Source organism: Lynx canadensis, chromosome D4 (genome assembly GCF_007474595.2).
Source record: "Lynx canadensis isolate LIC74 chromosome D4, mLynCan4.pri.v2, whole genome shotgun sequence".
NCBI lineage: Eukaryota > Metazoa > Chordata > Mammalia > Carnivora > Felidae > Lynx > Lynx canadensis.
Genome location: NC_044315.2, coordinates 58,843,502 through 58,859,363, shown reverse-complemented (window position 1 = coordinate 58,859,363; position 15,862 = coordinate 58,843,502). Strand labels below are relative to the sequence as shown.

The 15,862-nt window shown below is 47.2% G+C and overlaps 1 protein-coding gene across 2 annotated transcripts; it reads left to right on the top strand.

Annotated features, from left to right (window-relative positions):
- The first annotated feature begins 633 nt into the window (after positions 1–633).
- ZBTB5 (zinc finger and BTB domain containing 5) lies at positions 634–15,509 on the top strand. Of its 2 annotated transcripts, XR_003964180.2 has the most exons (3): positions 654–855; positions 10,625–12,790; positions 14,369–15,509. XR_003964180.2 is itself a non-coding variant. In XM_030293519.2 (2 exons), the coding sequence occupies exon 2, from the start codon at positions 10,629–10,631 to the stop codon at positions 12,660–12,662; it is 2,034 nt and encodes a 677-aa protein (XP_030149379.1). In that variant the 5' UTR covers positions 634–855; positions 10,625–10,628; the 3' UTR covers positions 12,663–15,509. The 2 variants fall into 2 exon arrangements, 1 of the variants encoding a protein (XP_030149379.1); XM_030293519.2 differs by having other exon boundaries at positions 634–855; positions 10,625–15,509.
- The last annotated feature ends 353 nt before the right edge of the window (positions 15,510–15,862 follow it).

Sequence of the window (15,862 nt, the reverse complement as noted above, 5' to 3'; positions counted from 1 at the left end):
CAACCCACACAGACTCTTGGAATGTTACTTTATTTTTCCCCAAGTCTACAAGATGGGAAGTCAACCTCCGGACCGCTGCGTGTGTGTGTGTGAGCTCCGGGAAGAGCACTCACTGCGGAGAGAGAGCCGGGGGTCACGGAAGGGCGTGCCACCGCCAGAGCGGAGAAATTCTTCGGGTCCAGCCAATGGTGGGACACCGTCCCGGCGGGCTCGCCCCGTAGCTCGCGCAGACCTCAGAGAGCCGCGACTGTGATTGGCACAATTAGGCGGAAAACCCGCTCACCTCCACCACAGCGGCTCTCGATTGGCTGCAGCACAAAGTCTCTTTTCTACAGTCCAAACCTAGAGCCGCTTAGTGCTAAATCCCGCCTTAAAAGGCGTTTGATAACAGTTTTACGTGTTGTAAGGAAAATGGTGATTGGTCACCAGCGCTCACGGATTCAGTCGGTAGTAAACACAGCGAGCTCCTGGGGCCGTCGATTGGTCGGTGTTCCGGGGGGGCCGAGTAAATTCCTTCGGATTCCGCGCGCCGGCTGGCTGCACTTCTGCTCCGGCCCCTCCCCCTCCCATTCTGATTGGCTGCAGCTCGGTCGGAGGGAGGAGGAATGGAGCGGAGTAGGCTCCCTCGCGGGCGTCACTTCCGTTTACTGTCCACCGCTGCCGTGGTGTTCTCAGAGTGCGGCGGCGAAAGGACTGAAGGAGCTGGGGGACGAGAGGCGGGGTGGGCGGAAGGGGGAGGAAATCCCATCGCGGAGACGCCGGGCTGGACGTTCCCGCCTCCTCCGACACTGTCAGGTCGGATCGGAGAAGGGTCACCGCCTCCTCCAGCGAGCAGGGGGGCGGAGCCCGGCTCAGGTGAGGCGACCCTGTCAGCACCAGCGGTGGTGGGGCTCGCGGGCGCGCTCACGTGGAGACCGTTGAGCTCCTGGAGGGCTAGGCTGTCGGCGCGAGTCCGCTCGAGCCTAGGCGTCGGGGCGCGCGCAGACGCGTACCGGTGACCCCCGCCTACCCTGCCCGTCTTTCTGAAGGGGTATTGTTACCCTCCGGAGCGGAGGGGCCAGGCGGGTGGGAGGCGGGTCCTTCTGCGCAGGCGTCCCCCAGGTCCCGACGCCAGGCTGTCTGTCTGCCGGGTGGGGCGGGGGCTCTTGCCCCCACGACTCTGCGGGCAGGCGACGTTGGTTACTGGGATGGGGTGGGAATGGCCTAGGACCTATAGCCTGGCGGGTTAGCAGAGGATCTGCCGCCCTACGGGTTGGGGTCGGGTGGCTTCGATGCCCCCTTCCTGGGTCTGTGAGCGTCGAGGTTTCCTTTCACCAGAGCAAGGCCAAGGCGTTCTGGAATCGGGGACCGGCGGTTGACCCTGGAGGGGTGGAGCTAGTCTTTTGGAATGTCCCCGCTGGTTATCGAAGGACTAAACTGATTATGGGCATTTACTGAATACCCATTACTTCCAGGCTTCATGTTGGGAGCTGTGGGGGTGGGGGGGGGGGGCGGTGCAGTGGTAAGAACTGCTGTTGCCCCTCTTCCCCTTGTTTGGAGGACAGCTTCGTACATAAATGCTAACATCAGGCAGTGAATTAAGGAGGGGTGGAGAGTTAGGTTTTTACCTTACAAAAAAAAAAGAAAAAAAAAAAGTCAGCCCGCATTCTGGCCTGGTGGAGGGTACTGTAAGAAGCTAAGTCCTTTACAGGAGACAAATCCTAAATATTTATTCGGAGGAAATTTTTTAGGGAAAAAAAACAGTAAAGCCTTGATTACTAAGTAAGAGGCTCGGGTTCTGGGTAATTTGAATGAATAGAAGAAAACCCTCACCTTCGAGAATTGAAACAAAACTTCTTGCAAAATATGTTAATATACTTTTCAGTTATAGTAAGTAGAAGATGTTACTTACATTGGGATCTTTAGAGGATGCTGTGCCTTAATCATTGATGATTTGTTATCCTTGTATGGGCTGTTGTACCTTAGATAATTAAAAAAGTGTGCTGGACGCCTAGTAGTCTTCTGGAGAATTTGCTCGTCATTTGCCAAAGTCTTAATGCCTGGTCATTTTGCCAAAGAGAGGGTGGTTGGCCTCAAGCCAAAAGAGCAGAGGTGGAGGGAAGAGACCAGGTGGAGAAAGAGGAAAGAATGTTAAGAACAGCCACTAAACCAAAGGAAGGCTTCCCACTGTTGCTCTAACCCTCACTGGAAATCTTAGCAAACTTGGGAAGACTGGCCTGGCCACCACTGACAGCTTGGTGACCTGCCAGGTAAGACTAACTGGTTGGGGACCTATTCTGGGCCCGTGCGTTTTACTGAATAAATGAACCAGGACTTTTTAAGAGTTCTGAAATCAACTTGTTTTTTTTTTGATTTGCCTTTTTTCTCCTAAAAATTGTGTTAAGACATAGTTAGCTGGGGATGCTGGCAAGCTCTATTCTGGTTAATTGAGGTATTTCTAGCAAAATTCTGAACGTGATAAGATTTGGAAGAAAAACATCTTAGAGTAGGGTGTTTCCTAAATTTAGAGGTCAGTGCTCTCAAAAGAGACTTTGTTGTAAGACTGTCACGAGAAGTTGAAGTCATTTTTAAAAACCACTTTGATACAAAATGCATGCAAATGTTTTAATATTAAAAGTACTGAGTATGAATTATACTGGAGTTCTTCAGTGTGGGTAAGACTTAAAAATATCTTCTGTACAGTGAGATATGACAAAGTTTGCTATAGGGCTGACACAGAATCTTGAATCTGCCTCATCTTTTCCTTAGAAAGGGAAAAGATAAATTTAAGATATTTGAGTCAATACTGTTCTCCTCTGTCAGTTTGAAGCGTAGGTTTTTCTTTTGCTGTACTTACCATTTCTCAAATATGGACATTGTCTACCAGAGCCAGATTTTGCTAGTGTAGCAGGTGGGACGGAATGGGACATGACACTGCACCTTTTGTCTAAGTATGAAGCGAACTTCTCATATGCTAGAAGACCAGCTGTTTGAGCAAACTGCTGCCCTTAGAGTTGTTTACAGCATTTTCATCACTGAGCAGTGACGTTTGATCTCAGGGTCCAGTTGTGGGGGGTGCCTTTCATTTGATTAGTTATACAGATATTTGCTAAAGGCTTTGATTTATCTTTCGGACAGCTCAAACATATTAGGAATTGTGTGGGACTACTGACTTCATTGTAATAAAATAGGCATGCTGTCCTGTGCCCTGGAAGGAAGTCACCGTGCACAGCTCACATCAAGGGGCTCCACCCCTCCATCTCTTTGAGGGTCGAGAATTTACATAAACTACTTGGAATTCTTCTGCACAGGAGATTTGACTCTTCTCTCCCCAGTATTTATGTGTTTGTGTATATCAGTATGGACCTATGGATATTTATTGTATACATTTGGGGTATATTCCAGTACTGTTTTATCTTTTTGCTAAATTGTTCCACCTTTGGCCTTTGGGAGTTCTTTCTCCTGTTGGTCCTGCGTCCCATTCACATACATTATCGTGTTTGTTTGTTTGAAGCATTTCCTTACTTTCTGACACTGTAAGATACTGCAGTCTTGTGTATTTTCTGCCTCAGTCCTAGAATCAGCCATTTCTCCAAAGAGCACTAGTTCCTTTTGTTAGAAAATGGTATTTGAATTTTTTAAAAATGTTTATTTGTGTGTGTGTGTGTGTGTGTGAGAGAGAGAGAGAGAGAGAGAGAGAGAGAGAGAGAGAGAGAGAGACACCATGAGCAGGGGAAGGGCAGAGAGAGAGGGAGACACAGAATCTGAAGCAGGCTCCAGGCTCCGAGCTCTCAGCACAGAGCCTGACGTGGGGCTCGAACTCACAAGCTGCGAGATCATGACCTGGGCCAAAGCTGGACGTTCAACTGACTGAGCTACCCAGGTGCCCCTAGAAAATGGTATTTGAAACCAAGTTGTGGGCACCAGGGTGGTATTGATATACATTTTTTTGTAGTCCTTTTAATGTCTACTTTAACACAGGTGTATTCTCATTCCTGCTTTTGTATTCAATTTGTTATGATACAATCTTTTTTAAAAAAAATTTTGGGGCGCCTGGGTGGCTCAGTCAGTTGAGCGTCCAACTTCAGCTCAGGTCATGATCTCACACTCCATGAGTTCGAGCCCCGCGTCGGGTCCTGTGCTGACAGCTCAGAGCCTGGAGCCTGCCTCAGATTGTGTGTCTCCCTCTCTCTCTCCTCCTCCCCTGCTCATGCTCTGTCTCTCCCTGTCTCAAAAATAAATGAAAACATTAAAAAAATTTTTTTAATGTTTTAATGTTTATTTATTTTTGAGAGAGAGAGACAGACAGAACATGAGTGGGGGAGGGGCAGAAAGAGAGGGAGACACAGAATCTGAAGCAGGCTCCAGGCTCTGAGTTGTCAGCACAGAGCCCGACGCGGTGCTCGAACTCACGCACCATGCAATCATGACCTGAGCCAAAGTCAGATGTTTAACTGACTGAGCCACCAGGCACCCCTGTTGTGATATCATCTTGATTAAAGTATACCAAGAAAAATCCAGCGTCACAGATATGTATTTGGAAAAGGGAGGAGTATTTTAGTAGCTTTTTCAGATAACTTTGGATAGTCTTTTCTGATACTATAACAAAACTGAGCAAATGGTATTTTCTTAAGTGGTTGGTTAGTTGCAAAGTGTCATCTGAAACTGTATCAACAAACTTCATATTCTGTTACACTGAAATACATTAGTTTGTGTCTTGCACTGTGAACCATTTCTTTATCCATACCTTATTTTTTAACATCACAGTTTATAACATTGGTCATTTGGGAAACACTGATTCACTGAGTTATGTAGATCTTCCAAATATTGTTACATTTAGTATACAATATTAAAAAAATCATATTCCATTAGTATCACCAATGATCTCATTGGGTTTGAGCACTGAGAAGCTGTCAAACTCATGGTGACCAATACAAATTTTCCAAAATTCTAATTTTTACCTGAAAGCTCAAATTTTATCATAGGCAATAAATACTGTTTTCCTTGAAATGACAGGCTCATTTCATTCATTTTCAAGAGAATGAGTGGCAAATACTCAAGTCTGAGAACCATAGTTTGTCAGTCATTGTTCTCCCAAGTTATAATGGGGTTCCATGAAAAAAGCAATTAGTTCAGCTTACAATTCGAAAGTTGCACGAGTATTTTTCCTTGAGACAACATTGCGTGGCAGTACGCAGCACAATGACTTCAAGTGTACTTTTCATTTCATCTCACATAATATTTAAAAAGACGTGTGTTCAAGAATTGAAACTAACAATAATGAAGGCAAGGGGAGATCCAGTCCCCTGTAGAGCCTGCATTTTGTAGTAGTGGCTGCGTTCAGCGCACACACAGCATTCTGGCCAGATTGTTTCTGCTGCCCAGTTCCAGCTCAGGTGTCCAGCCTTCCCATCAACTCTTTCAGCAGCTTATTTTTATGCTTAGGTTAGCTAGAAACAGTTTCTGTTGCTACAACCAAGAACCCTGACTGGTACTGTGCTCAAGCTTTAAAAAACAAAATATTTTTGGGTGCCTGGCTGGCTCAGTTGAGCATCTGACTCTTGATTTCAGCTCAGGTCATGATCTCAGGGTCATGAGATGGAGCCCGTCCATGTCTGGGCTCCTCTCTGGGCATGGAGCCTGCTTAAGATTCTCTATCTCAAAAAAAAAAAAAAAAAAAAAAGAAGAAGAAAGAAAAGAAAAAAACTTCTCTCCCTCTGCCCCTCCCTGCACTCTTGCACGCCAGCATGCTCTTTCGCTCTTTCTCAAAACAAACAAACGAACAAAATATTTTTTACAGAAGTCACCTGAAAAGTGATGATAGTCTTTGGTTCAAAATTGTATGCCTCTTTTTTAACTTTTCGGACCATGTGTGGTGGTCATTAACATCAGTTTTGAGCATTCACGATCTAATACCTGCCATACTAGCCTTACCTACTTACTCTCCAGCCAGAATAGATACCCTGCTTCCCCCCACCTCAAACCTCTCCCACTTTTACCTCCATCTGGAATGCATTTTACATCTCATTTTATCCAAATGCAGACCTGTGCCTAGCTCTGTTGTCAGGGCCACCAAGAAGCTGGAAATAACCTTTGCCTTCTCTGAATTACCAAGCACAGTTATCTCTCTGGTGGCACTTAATGCTTTCCACTTTGTTATATGGTTATTTGTATATGTCTTGTTTCCACCAAGCACCTTTGACAGTTAGGACTGTGCCATACAGATCTCCACAGCACTTAACCTTGAATGAAGCAAGCACTTCAAAACACTGGATGAATGAATCTGTATACCAAATACACAAGTGCCTTCATGGGCTATTGTGATCTCAGGTTGTATAGCCCCTCGAGGACATGTCTCCAAGTTGCCGGACCTCTTTTGTCCCTTAGTGGATCAGCTGTCTTTTTTTGCAGCTGTCAATGTGCAGCCGCCGCTTGCCCTCATTCTAGAATTGCTGTTGCTTGTCTTCAATCATCAGGAAACTAGAAAAACTTGAATTTTGCTTATTTAAAACAAAAGACTATGTATGTGAGCTCTTGAGGGACTTTCCTATGAGGAAATCTTTCATACACAGGCTTTGATCTTTATTTTGGATATTCTGAGACTTTCTGGTTTTTGGCTGATTTTAGAGACCGGACTCTCAGGAAAATGGCTGTTGGGTAATACAGTGTTATATTTTATCTATATACAGTCAGAGCTCATTCAAAAGATAATTTATGGTGCTGTACATCAGGCACTTTGGGAGGGAGAAAATGCAGTCCCTGCCCTCAAAAAGCTGTCTTAGTAGAAAGAGCATTTTGAGTTTGTGCTAGGCATGTAAGTAGGGCATGAATACCTTTTCTGACTCAAACGGAATCATGAAGTTCTAGGTCAGCTAATCCCCAGGAACTGTGAACTGGAAAACAAGGTGGCAGAGCAGGGAGAGCTGGGGGGTAGGGTAAGATGGTGAGGGCTCTGGCTTTAGCTTGAGTTCCCCAGTCATGCTCACTTTTGGTCATTGATAGATGCGCTTTTTAATAGACCTGACCTGTCCAGTTCCCAAGCCAGCCCCGAAAGAGCAGAAACAGATTATGAAATCAGTCCTGATGACAGATTGGGTTCTGGGGTTAACCCTGGGCACCTGTGTGCCCACCTGGTCCCTAGCCTTTCGCTACTTCCACTTAGTCAAATCAAGTGGAAGCGGGTTGAATGTTCTAGGACGCCAGGACTTAGAGCCCTGTCAAAAATCCTAGACCGCTTGTCTGGGACCTTGCCTAGTTTTATTCTCTTACATTTATTTTTGTCTGTATCGTCTTTAAAAGTGGAGGACAAGTTCTGTTTGGTTATTTTTCCAGATTAGGGATATTGAACGGTTAAGAATTCCTTAGAATGTCAAGACACTTCCTGCAGGTGGCAACTTGTGTGCAGGTCCTGCCTGGCGCACAGGCAGCAGGTCCCTTGATAGGGTGGCCGATGATATCTGAGTGTGGGTGTACTTTGCTTTATGAACTAAGTATATTATTGAAAAGCATGCAGGTAGGTCAATACAGAAGTCAAATAGTTTAAAATGTGCTATTAATGGGTTTGTTCTCCTAGAACACAAATGAACTTTTTTATTAGTCTAAGTAAAGCATTATTAGGAAAGTAAATCTATTGAGAAAACAGTCAGCTCTTGACTATTCATGTTAATGTAACAAGCAGTGGTGTAAGTGTATTTTCTTAATGATATTTAGTTTGGAAATTACTAAAAATCTGTTCCTGCAGATAACAAATACCGTGCTGTACGCTTGCTCTGAGTCAGTTACAAATTGGTAGATCACTTGCTGTATCTCCTCCAACTATATAGACTCATATTGTCACATTTTAAAATCTTTTAGAGACCTGAAGCTGTTTTCCTTGGTTTCAAGGCTTCAGACAGTCAGCTTTTGCTAAAACGCTTGCCTTCTCAGCATGAGCTCTTTTTATCACTTTTACACTGGGCCTCTTGAGTTTGCTAGAGCTGCTTGAGAGCTTTGAATAACCATGATCTTGATTCATGATTCTCTTCTATCAGAGCTGAGAGTAACAACTTTTATGTCTCCCAGACTGAATTTTTAAAATACCCCTTCTAGATCCAAAAATGTTTTCAGATAGCCATGTTATTTAGGTTTTTCGAAATTATGATTTAAACCTCATGTTTAACTATGTGACAGATGCAACGTAAACTAGGCTAAGATAGAGGGGGAATTCATTGGCTTACGAAGTAGGAAGCCCTAGGGTGATGCCCCCTACAGTCACGGCTGGTTCCCAGGGTCTTAATGTGATCAGGACATTGTTTTTGGTGTTGGCTTCCTTCTCAGACAGGCAAAAATGGCCACCATCAGTGCTAGACTTACATCTACCTTATGACTTGCAAGCTGAGTTCAGAGAATGCCAGGGCAGACTCTAATTGGCATGGCTTGAGTCACATACCTGTAAGTCATGGGGAGTGGCCAGATCTCCCTGGATTATCTGTCCACTCTTGGAACTCAGAGGTTTAGGGCAGTCTGATCTGCACCATATGCACTAAGAATGGATGAAAAAGTGATTTCCCCCAAAGTAGGCAGACAAAAAAAAAAAAAAAAAAAGTTGTTTCTTGAGCTAGAATTTGCATGTTGATTTGTGAGATGTTAAGTTTCACATGGTTCCAGTTATTTGTTGCCATGTAACAAATCACTCTGCAAACTCACTGGCTTGAAACAACAAAAATCATTTTATTATCTCTGACAGTTCTAGAGATTGGCTGGGCTCAGCTCTGGGGCTGAAGTCACTTTGAAGGCATCCTCACTGTGGGAGCAGGTGCCAACCGCCAGCTAGACTTTAGCTAGGCTTCTTCGCAGCATGGCGGCTGGCTTCCAAGAGCAAGTCAGAAAGAACAGGGGAAAGCTATGTTGCCTTTTGTAATCCAGCTCACAAGTCACACAGTGCAATTTCTGCCATAGTCATAGACTTGCCTGGCTTCAGGGGGAGTGAACACAGACCCCACCTCTTGATGAGAGGAGGGTCAGTGTCACATTGTAAGAAAGCATGCAAGACGGGAGAGCTTCATGTGGCCAGCCATCTTGGAAAATACAATCTGTTTTATACATTGCCTTACTTAAAGTGACTAGTTTTTATAAAAAACATGAAGTATAAAATAGGCTTGGGGTGCCCTTATGTTGACAGGCTCACTTTGTTGCCCAGTGTACCTGTATTATCACTAAGGAGCGCTCTGGCTTTCTTTCCACTCTCATTTCCTATTTTTAAATGATCTCAACCCACTTTATGTATAGTCATGTTTGGTGGAAAAATCAGCAACCAGCCTGTCGCTATAGAAGTAAAAAACAGAAAGACCCTTCCTCTTTGCTTCTCTGGCACAGTCAAGGGTAGGAGGTGGGTGGGTCCCTAAGCTCAGCATCTAAAAGTTCTCCCTAGAACTTCCAGTGTATGATTTTTTTTTATTGACTAGACTTCCAGCCAGTCCTCCTGTCTTGGCATCACCTTCAGTCTGCTTCCCCTGGCACTCGTGAAGCCAGTTCCTGAGCCTTTGGGGAGGTAGGGGGCTTATATAGAAGTCAGGTTGGGGGCGCCTGGGTGGCGCAGTCGGTTAAGCGTCCGACTTCAGCCAGGTCACGATCTCGCGGTCCGTGAGTTCGAGCCCCGCGTCAGGCTCTGGGCTGATGGCTCGGAGCCTGGAGCCTGTTTCCGATTCTGTGTCTCCCTCTCTCTCTGCCCCTCGCCCGTTCATGCTCTGTCTCTCTCTGTCCCAAAAATAAATAAATGTTGAAAAAAAAAATTAAAAAAATTAGAAGTCAGGTTGTTTTGTCCATTGCTAGTTTAGGATTTAGCTCTCTGGGCTTGTTGAGTCAGCGCTCATTCATTTTTCTGCTTACCAGCTTACAAAATGCCACTGATACTTCTTTCCCATTCTTCTTGTCCTTGTGGGTTTATACCTTTTAAACAGCAAATCCAGGGGTGCCTGGGTGGCTCAGTCGGTTAAGCATCTGAGCCCTGTGTCGGGCTCTGTGCTGACAGCTCACAGCCTGGGGCCTGCTTCAGATTCTGTGTTCCCCACTCTCTCTGCCTCTCCCCTGTTGTCTGTCTCGGTCTCTCTCAAGAATAAACAACAACAACAAAAAAAATTTAAACAGCAAATCCAAAAACTTTAGTGTCCGTTTAATGGGGTTTCAGCAGTGAGTGGGGGTAAATGCATGTGTGCGATCTATCTCCGTCTATAGCTGGAAATCTTGCCCACTCATACCAATTTGCCCCTTGACTTCTTTAAGATTGCTGAAAGACTGGAATTTCTTGGGAGCTTATTCTTTGTCCTTAGGGAACGCAGAATTCGAATTAACTTCTGCAGGATAGATATTCCGTACTTACACACTGGGTCCTAAGTGTTACAAGGGTCAGTCCTATGAAGAGTGAAGGGGAGCCTGTAAATAGCCAGTAGCTGGTCCCACGTGTACATGTGTCCAGGACCGTTAGCTGAATGGGCATTTGCTCCTCATTAGACAGGTTTTTAGTCTGTGTGCCCATGATCAGAAATATCAAAAGCTTTAAAAGGCCCAAGCTGGGCCATCCACATCTCTTTTCATCACACCCTCTGTGCTCTGACTTTGATCTCAGCTTTTCTAAGTCTTAACTCTTTCTTTCTTTTTTTTTCTGTAGGATCATGGATTTTCCTGGACACTTTGAACAGATCTTCCAGCAACTGAACTACCAGAGACTTCACGGTCAGCTCTGTGACTGTGTCATTGTAGTGGGGAATAGACATTTTAAAGCCCACCGATCTGTACTGGCAGCATGCAGCACGCATTTCCGAGCCCTGTTCTCCGTGGCAGAGGGAGATCAGACCATGAACATGATCCAGCTGGATAGCGAGGTAGTGACAGCGGAGGCCTTTGCTGCACTGATTGACATGATGTACACCTCCACCCTCATGCTGGGGGAGAGCAACGTTATGGATGTCTTATTGGCAGCCTCTCACCTGCATTTGAACTCTGTCGTTAAGGCATGTAAACATTACTTAACGACAAGGACGCTGCCCATGTCTCCCCCCAGTGAGCGCGTCCAGGAGCAGAGTGCCCGCATGCAGCGCTCCTTTATGCTGCAGCAGCTGGGGCTGAGCATCGTGAGCTCGGCCCTCAATTCCAGCCAGAGTGGCGAGGAGCAGCCAGCCCCCCTGAGCTCGTCGATGCGCAGCAACCTGGACCAGCGGACACCCTTCCCCATAAGACGCCTTCATAAACGCAAGCAGTCTGCAGAGGAGCGGGCCAGACAGCGCCTCCGACCCACCATGGAGGAGGCCGCCATCGCTGACGTTACGCCAGAGAACGGGCCGTCAGGGGTCCATTCTCGGGAGGAGTTCTTCTCACCAGACTCCCTGAAAATGGTGGATAACCCTAAGGCTGACGGAATGACCGACAACCAGGAAGATAGTGCCATCATGTTTGACCAGTCTTTCGGTGCTCAAGAAGATGCCCAGGTGCCCAGCCAGTCTGACAACAGTGCCAGCAACATGGCCCAGTTGTCCATGGCCTCTCGTGCAACTCAGGTGGAGACCAGTTTTGAGCAGGAAGCCGCGACCGAGAAAAGTGGTTTTCAGTGTGAAAATCCTGAGGTTGGCCTTGGTGACAAGGAACACATGAGAGTGGTGGTTAAATCTGAGCCCCTGAGCTCTCCTGAGCCTCAGGATGAAGTGAGTGACGTGACCTCACAAGCAGAAGGCAGCGAATCTGTGGAAGTGGAAGGGGTTGTGGTCAGTGCCGAGAAGATAGACCTCAGCCCTGAAAGTAGCGATCGGAGTTTCTCGGATCCCCAGTCTAGCACTGACAGGGTAGGTGACATCCATATTTTGGAAGTCACAAATAACCTAGAACATAAATCGACTTTTAGCATCTCGAATTTTCTTAACAAGAGCAGAGGAAGTAACTTTAGTGCAAATCAGAACAATGATGATAACATCCCAAACACCACCAGTGACTGCAGGTTGGAGGGCGAGGCCCCTTATTTGTTGAGTCCAGAGGCTGGGCCTGCTGGCGGGCCCTCCTCGGCCCCTGGCTCTCACGTGGAGAACCCATTCAGTGAGCCTGCGGACTCCCACTTTGTCAGGCCTATGCAGGAAGTGATGGGCCTGCCCTGTGTGCAGACTTCAGGCTACCAAGGAGGAGAACAGTTTGGGATGGATTTTTCCAGGTCCGGTTTGGGCCTCCACTCCTCCTTCTCCAGGGTCATGATGGGCTCCCCAAGAGGAGGAGCCAGTAACTTTCCGTACTACCGACGCATAGCTCCCAAAATGCCGGTTGTAACTTCTGTCAGGAGCTCCCAGATCCCAGAAAACTCTGCCGGTTCCCAGCTAATGATGAATGCAGCCACGTCCTCGTTTGAGAACGGCCATCCTTCGCAGCCTGGCCCTCCGCAGCTGACCAGGGCATCTGCTGACGTTCTGTCAAAGTGCAAGAAGGCCTTGTCAGAGCACAACGTCTTGGTCGTAGAGGGGGCTCGCAAGTACGCCTGCAAAATCTGCTGCAAGACTTTTCTGACCTTGACAGATTGCAAGAAGCACATCCGTGTTCACACAGGTGAAAAACCCTACGCCTGCCTCAAGTGCGGCAAGAGGTTCAGTCAGTCCAGCCACCTGTATAAACATTCAAAGACCACCTGCCTGCGCTGGCAGAGCAGCAACCTGCCCAGCACTTTGCTCTAACCCCGACCTCCTGAGATCACGCCGACGCCAGCCGCGGGACCGAGGCCATCATCTCCTCTGGTTGGTGGTTCACGCCGTCGGGGTGGAGGCTTCAGGCCGCCCAGTGGCTCCGCAGATTCCTGTGGCTGGTACGTGGGGAGCGAGTACGTGTAGCACGCGTGCTGCTGCATTTCCGAGCGAAATGCACACTTTTGGAGAGGGACGTGGTCCCTGAAACCAAGTTCTTCCTTAGGGTTGAGTAATTCAGTCAGAAAGTAGTTTGTAATTGATGGTGTGAAAAGTGGCACATTTAAAAATTAAGAATTGAAGTGCAAAAAAATTTTTTTAGCAATTTTTGTAAAACTCTGTGAAGCATTTAATTAAATTTCCTATATCCTCTGAGGGGAATATTATATATCTGTACGGTGATGCAAAATGCACTTACGTGTAACCAGTGGCGATCTCGTGCCTGTCTGAAAGGAAGGCCCTTGAGGACACGCCTGTCCGCCACGAATGCTTTAAAGTGTATCATGAGCTAGTCCTAGGCCTCAGAAAGTACTGTATTTTAAATTTCCGTCTCATTTGCAGTCACAGACACTGCACTTTGATGGTGCTGACACTGGGTCCAGAGCGAGCGTTCTCTGGACCGTTAGGTGTACATACTTTTGAAAACATCACTGCTGGATAGATGTTTGAACAATTTTTCCTGCTTTTCAAAGCAGAGCTGTAAATGGAGTATGTACTTGTAGGGAGTGACAAGTGAGGTATTGTTTCTGTATGTGCTGTTTTAGTGGGGTCTTAACCAACTTGTGTCACATATGTTACAGCTCCATGTTTGGAAGTCAGAAAAGAGCTGGTGTTTGTCTTTGTTTTAATGGTGTGGAGTCCTGTTTTGTGGGATCTTTCATGGCGCATTTACCCTGTGCTCCATCCAGGCTTCGGGGGCCGGGCCAGCCTGACACATCTCACCCAGCGACAAGCCCATTCTCTGCTTCGCTTCTTCACACTCTCTTGCCCCGTGTGGCATCTTTCCCAGGCCTACGTTACTGTTTTTGTTGCAGACTAACCAAAAATGATGTTAACCCCCTCCACCGTGGGTTTTATTACTTTTATATACTGTAGTTTTAAAGTGTAGACCTGAGCTTTTACTGTTGTTTCCCCCACCCAATACTGAATGTTTAAAATCCAAACGTAGCAGTGTTCCCAGATAACTCTTTTCCAGACTCTGTAAGAAGAGCTGGGCAGCCCAGAGCATGGCAGTCACCAGGCAGCACCAGACACTGAGGAGACATCTGGGCCACTGCCTGGGGCCTCTCTGGGCCCCAGGGCCTCGCTTTCCCAGCCCCTCCTGCGCTGTCAGGGCTGCTGCTGGCACCTGTGTTAGGTCGAGCCCTGGCTTCTGTGCCTCGAGGGGGACGTGCCTCTGTAGAGCTCGTGAAGTCAGTGTAATTCATGCACGAACAGGAGTTCAGTTTTTACACAGCTCTTTTAGAGACACCAAACCATTGTGCATAATCAAGAGAAATCCTTCCTTTGTTTAGCAAGCTAAGTACGTGTAGCCTGAAACAATGGGCATGGGTTTTCTCCTCTGAATCTAGCGTGTGCAGTTACACACCTGTCTGTGGATAAAATCCTAACGTTCAGAGTCGGGCTCAGCATTGACCTGTGAACTGAGCCCCAGGGAGAAAAGCCAAAAGAGAAACTTCTGTGATTCCTCTCCTTTCCAGATGTGGGAAAGAGACCGTCGGAGGATAGGGGATCACGTGTGTGTGGCTTTTGTCAGCGGTCTTGATGTGAGGAGGCTCTACATCTACCCCTCTACTTGACGTGGGGACCGGTGTCTTGTGAGGACATTAACCTTGGGAGGCAGGTAGGTCAAGGTGGAGCACAAGAGAGGCCCTGCCTAGGCCCAGGGAGAGGAACCGGTAGCAATGGGGAGAGCAGTGCCAGCCTCCTTTCCCTTCCAGCTTGAGGAGGAGGTGCCAGGAGGCTGCGCCCTCACCTCAGCTCAGGCTTAAGTGGACTTTGCTTTAGGGCCTGTCTCTGACACAGCGGCTGGAGCCCTGTCTCTCCACTGCTAGATGGAATCTGGAATCTCTCATCTACCTCTTAGTCGGTTTCTATGTGTGAGAAGCAAGCTTTTGGGCCAGTGTCCTCATACATGCTGTAGAACTTAGAAAATAATTCAGAGGTTCCCTGTAAAACCAGTCTCAGGGTTCCTATGATCCGAAGTTTCTACCTGAATTATAACTGGTATTGGGTACCTGGATTTTGATTGGTTAGCCTTAATTACAGCCTGGCGTAATCATTTCTGGTGATCAAATCATAAAGTTCTTTCAGGGCACCCCTGTCAGTGGTGCTATGCTGGTCAAAATTTGAGATTTTGAAATAAAAAAATTTGTCACATACATGCCTCTAACTAAACGTGTTCTTTTTCTTCACTTAGGTTATTAAGGTTGAAACAAGACAGGGAAGTAGTATGGCTTTCTCTGCTAACGCTGCCTTGACCGGTACTTTTTAAATAAAAAACCCAAACCTCCTACCAAACACTCCTCATGCGGTCACTCACAATTATGGGTCACTCCCCTCAGTTCAGTCCCTCTGCGCTCCCTGCACTCTGTCCATCTTGGAGGCGAGGACATGCGTGAGGCTTTGTTCTCCGCACACCCTGTCCTCCTCTTAGCCAGCCTGCTTAATCCTGTGCTTTCTGCCGCTCCCTTACCTGCCTCCCAGGGTGAAAGCTCCGTGTGCCAGTTTGGCTTGGCAGGGAAGAGCCGGAACCTGATTCCTTCAGCAGGAGCGGGGCTGTGGCCATGCAGGGGGCCTGGCCTCAGGAGGAATAAGCAAGGTGGTGATCAGAAAAAGGGCATCCACCTGGGGGTGGGGATGGCCGGGGGGGGGGGGGGGGGGATGGACAAAGGGAGTAAAGTGTGAAGGTGCTGACACTAATTTTAAAATAAAAATTAAATGCATCTACCTCCAATTATTCTTGACCCTAAATTTAGAGTGCTGTGACCTCACCCAGTTCTCCTTGCCATGTATATTGGCTTTGATGGTCTAGGTATCGGCCTGAAGTGCCATGATCACCACTGGGCTCTGGCTGTCCCACCCTCAGTGAGGGGCAAGCGAAGGAGCTGAGCAGGAGATGAGGGGTAAGGTGTTGTGGAGAGGTTCTAATAACTCACATGTGGTGGGGGGGGGGGCGGGGTGAGGGCTGGGGG

Bases quoted from the DNA above. Each gene is read 5' to 3' on its own strand.
- ZBTB5 (XM_030293519.2), top strand. From the start codon at position 10,629: ATGGATTTTCCTGGACACTTTGAACAGATCTTCCAGCAACTGAACTAC.